At 35.3% G+C, this 5,000-nt stretch overlaps 1 protein-coding gene across 1 annotated transcript in view; it reads left to right on the plus strand.

Moving 5' to 3' along the window:
- The window catches only part of zranb3 (zinc finger, RAN-binding domain containing 3), a 93,754-nt gene that overhangs the window by 84,142 nt on the left and 4,612 nt on the right, over positions 1 to 5,000 (plus strand). Inside the window, exons 17-19 of the mRNA XM_051094449.1 lie at positions 1 to 51; positions 136 to 278; positions 1,874 to 2,011. The exon at positions 1 to 51 is cut by the window's left edge and continues 51 nt beyond it. Of these exons, the coding sequence (XP_050950406.1) occupies positions 1 to 51; positions 136 to 278; positions 1,874 to 2,011 (332 nt within the window). The remainder of the gene's footprint in view (positions 52 to 135; positions 279 to 1,873; positions 2,012 to 5,000) is intronic.

Below are 5,000 nucleotides of genomic sequence, written 5' to 3' on the forward strand. Positions count from 1 at the left end.
AACTGGGAGGAACTGCCACCAGAATTCAATCACAGCGAGAACAGGAGACAGGTGTGTGTGAGAGAGAGAGACGGGATCTTCAAGCACCGTTTCATCAGATTTCTTGAAACACATCTGTGTGCGTGTGTGTGTCAGGTTGTGCGATTCGTGCGCGAGTGGAGCTCTCTGACTGCGATGAGGCAGAGGATGGTGAGGAAGAGTGGAAGAGTGTTTCACAGCCCCATCCTGCTTCTAGAGGAGCTCACACAATCCCAGCGACGACACAGCAGCACCTCCAGGCAAGAAAACACACACATACGCACACCATCAAAGCTGGAGAGCTGTGGGACATGTGGGCGGATATGAATCTTATTGGCTCACATGTGGGTGTCAATCAAATTAAGTGTGTTTGTTGGTTTTCCGCCACACTCAGTGTTACACGTAATTATTAAACTCATAGGACATTTATTTTATTTTAAGCTCTATATTTGATTTAGTTTAACATATTTCATATATTATTTTTTTTTTATTTCATAATTTTCTTTGTGTGTGTGTGTGTGTTGTGTGTATTTTTCACTGAAAGAAGTTATGTTCATCGAGGTTGCACTTATTTGGTCAAAAAGTGTAAAAATTGTGAAATATTATTAAAATTTAAAGTAACTTCAATATTTTAATGTTTTAAAATGTAATTTATTCCTGCAATCAAAGCTGAGTTTTCAGCATCATTACTTGAGTCTTCAGTATCAGTTAGAAAGTTTAAAAAAAAAAAAAAAAACACATTTATTTTAAATAAACATCTTGTGTAAAATTGTGCCAATGCTGTCACTTTTAATTTAATTCTGAAGAAAAATATTAATTTCTTTTAAAAATAAATTTCACTGACCCAAACTTATGTATATTTTTGCATATTTTTATTTTTCAAGTTTTTTTTTTTTTTTGTTTCGCATTTGTGTATTAATAGATATATTCTTGTATTTTTGTATTTATTTATGGGGTTTTCATTTTATTTTCAGTGTTTTTTTTTTCCTCCAAGTTTTATCAAAACAATTTAATATTGTATACTTATGCCCATTTTCTTTTTTTGTTTTTGTTGTTTGTTGTGGTGTGTGTGTGTGTGTGTGTGTGTGTGCGTGCATGCGCTATACATGTATATATGTATATATTTTTTTTTTTTTTTTTTTTATTTATTTTTTATTTCTTGTGTGTGTATAGATATTCTTGTATGTTTGTTTAAATTTATTTTCTGTTTTGTTTTTCTTTTTTTGTATTTTTGAAGTTTTACCGACACTATTAAATAGTGCATTTATGCATATTTATTTTTATATAATTTTGAAATAATATATTTTTTTAATACTGTTTTTATAACTTTTTAAATGTATTATTATTATTTAAAAAATTCAGAGTTTTTATTTATTTATTTTTTGGGGTCATTTTGAAGTTTTATCCAAACTATTGAATAGTGTACATTTGTGCATAATTTTTTAACTTATTTTTTACTTATTATATTTTTTATGTGGATAGATAAACTATTTTTGTATGAAAATTAAAATATGTAAAACAAATTTTATAATTATGTTCACCCTAAATTCACTGTATTATTCATGTTTTTAATTGTATTGTCACAATTTTTTTTTAATAATCTATTTCTGCAAAAGTTTTACCTAACGTGAATAATGTGAGATGTTTGGTGATGTAGTTTTTAATTTAGTAGGTGTTATTTGAGGATTTTCTGACGCATTACAAGTGTCAGTTTGCTGTTCTGTTACATAAACATCAGCTGTGTGTGTTTTGCGGTAGCAGATACTGTACTGCCCTCTTCATGCCACCCTGATGTTCCTTTATGGCACTCAGTGTTCCCTCAGAGTCTCAGTCTCTCTCTCTCTGTGTGTGTCAGGTATCTCTCCAGACAGGATGTAGCTCAGACCTCCATCACTGTGGCCCAGAAAGAGGGCGGAGCTCTCCGCATCATCAACAAGGACAACACTGGCCCCAAAAGAAAATCCACATCTAAACCTACTGACCCCACTGACAGGTCTGACCACTCATAACCACTCATAATTATTATTACTGTTATTATCAAAGGATTTATTATAGAGACTTAGTTATTATCAATATTATTAAGTGATGTTGTTGTTATGTGCGATATTTATGCAGTGTTTTGTGTGTTTTAGAGTTCAATTATGCAGAAATGTTTTATTTATTTATTTCTGCTTTTTGAAAAAAAAAAAAAATAATAATAATAATATTGAATGCTATAGCAACACCCTGACAACCACTCATGAACGCCCTAGCAACTACCTAGCAATTAACTCATGACAACCATCAAGAACATCACAGCAACTGCAAAGCAAGGCAGTAAAAACACTAATTCTAGCATCCGTATAGAAAACCCACTTAGCAAATGTTTCAAACGTTAACTTCTACAGAAAATGATCATTAATGAATATCAAGAACATCATAGCAACTGCATAGTGACAGTAAAAACCACTCATAACACCCTAGCAACCATAAAGCAATGCCCATTTAGCAACTAGTATTTCAAACAGTAAATCCTGCAGAAGACGACCATCAAAAAAAATCATAAATGCATAGAGTAAAAACACTCATAACATCCTAGCAACCACTCATAACACCCTAGTAACCACAAAACAACACCCACTTATCAACTAGTGAGTACTTCAGACATTAAATCTTTCAGAAGGTGAATGTCAAGAACAACCATCAAAAACTCATAAATGCATAGCAACAGTAAAAACACTCATAACACCCTAGAAACCACTCTTAACACCCTAGTGACCCCTAACAACCACATGGAAACACACTTATCAACCAGTGAGTATTTTAATCAATAAATCCTTCAGAAGACGACCATCGAGAACATACAGAAAAAAAAAAAAATCATAAATGCATAGCAACACCTGAAAAACACTCATAACACCTAGCAACCACTTATAACACCCTAGCAACCACATAGCAAACCATATCAACTAGTATTTCAAACATTAAATCCTTCAGAAGACGACCATCGAGAAAAACCGTCAAATACATCATAACAACTGCATAGCAACACAGTAAAAACACTCATAACATCCTAGCAACCACTTATATCACCCTAGCAACCACAAAACAACACCCACTTATCAACTAGTGAGTACTTCAAACATTAAATCTTTCAGAAGTCGAACTTTAAGAACAACCGTCGAATACATCATAACAACTGCATAGCAACACAGTATAAACACTCATAACACCCTAGCAACCACATAGCAAACCGGCTTATCAGCTAGTGAGTATTTCAAACATTAAATCCTTTAGAAGGTGACCATCAAGAACAACCGTCAAATACATCATAACAACTGCATAGCAACACAGTAAAAGCACTCATAACATCCTAGCAACCACTCATAACACCCTAGTAACCACTTATATCACTCTAGCAACCACAAAGCAACACCCACTTATCAACTAATGAGTATTTCAAATGTTAAATCTTTCAGAAGTCGAACATCAAGAACAACCGTCGAATACATCATAACAACTGCATAGCAACACAGTATAAACACTCATAACACCCTAGCAACCACATAGCAAACCGTCTTATCAGCTAGTGAGTATTTCAAACATTAAATCCTTTAGAAGGTGACCATCAAGAACAACCATCAAAAAAATCAAATGTATAGCAACATAGTAAAAACACTCATAACATCCTAGCAACCACTCATTACACCCTAGTAACCCCCAACAACCACTCATAACACCCTAGCAACCACAAAGCAACACCCACTTATCAACAAGTGAGTACTTCAAACGTTAAATCCTTCAGAAGACGACCATCAAGAACAACCATTAAAAAATTCATAACAAATGCATAGCAACACAGTAAAAACACTCATAACATCTTAGCAACCACTCATAACACCCTAGTAACCCCTAACAACCACTCATAACACCTGAGCAACCGCATAGCAACACCCACTTATCAACTAGTGAGTACTTCAAACGTTAAATCCTACAGAAGACAACCATCAAAAACAACGATCAAAAAAATCATACATGCATAACAACAGAGTAAAAGCACTATAACATCCTAGCAACCATTCATAACACCCTAGTAACCACAAAGCAACACCCACTTATCAACTAGTGAGTACTTCAAACGTTAAATCTTTCAGAAGACGACCATCAAGAACAACCATCAAATACATCATAACAACTGCACAGCAACACAGTAAAAACACTCATAACATCCTAGCAACCACTCATTACACCCTAGTAACCACAAAGCAACACCCACTTATCAACTAATGAGTATTTCAAATGTTAAATCTTTCAGAAGTCGAACATCAAGAACAACCGTCGAATACATCATAACAACTGCATAGCAACACAGTAAAAACACTCATAACATCCTAGCAACCACTCATTACACCCTAGCAACCACAAAACAACACCCACTTATCAACTAGTGAGTACTTCAAATGTTAATTGCTTCAGGACACGACCATCAAAAACATATCAACCGTATAACAGTGCAGTAACACCCACTAGTTGCTAAGTGGCCGTTGCTATGTGGGTGTTGCTATGTGGTTGCTAGGGTGTTCTGAATAGTCATTTCAAACACTAAATCTTTCAAAAGGCTAAATAAACTCAGGGTTTGATGAAGCGGCCACACGCGTGATCTCAGCGAGTTCTCGACACCTGGAATGAGAGAATAACGTGGCAATCTCTGATGAAGTCATCACCACGCTCGCGCGCTCGCCCCGTCAGCCACGCCGTGGCTTTTTGATCATATGTGACAGCTGTTTCCTTTCGTACTTTGTCGCCGCGTGAGAAAGTCATCAGACTTTGTTGTCGCGGCGATGAGATCTCAAACCGCGACGGCTGCTGCCCCAGGTGTAGCTAATCCACAAATGGAAATGAATATATATGTTTTTTCACTTGGCTTTTGGATCATCAAATGACTTTCCTCCCGCGGTCAGGGTGGAGACTGTCGCTGACAGATACATATTTATGAATTTGCA

The sequence above is a fragment of the Labeo rohita genome, chromosome 22 (genome assembly GCF_022985175.1).
Source record: "Labeo rohita strain BAU-BD-2019 chromosome 22, IGBB_LRoh.1.0, whole genome shotgun sequence".
Lineage (NCBI taxonomy): Eukaryota > Metazoa > Chordata > Actinopteri > Cypriniformes > Cyprinidae > Labeo > Labeo rohita.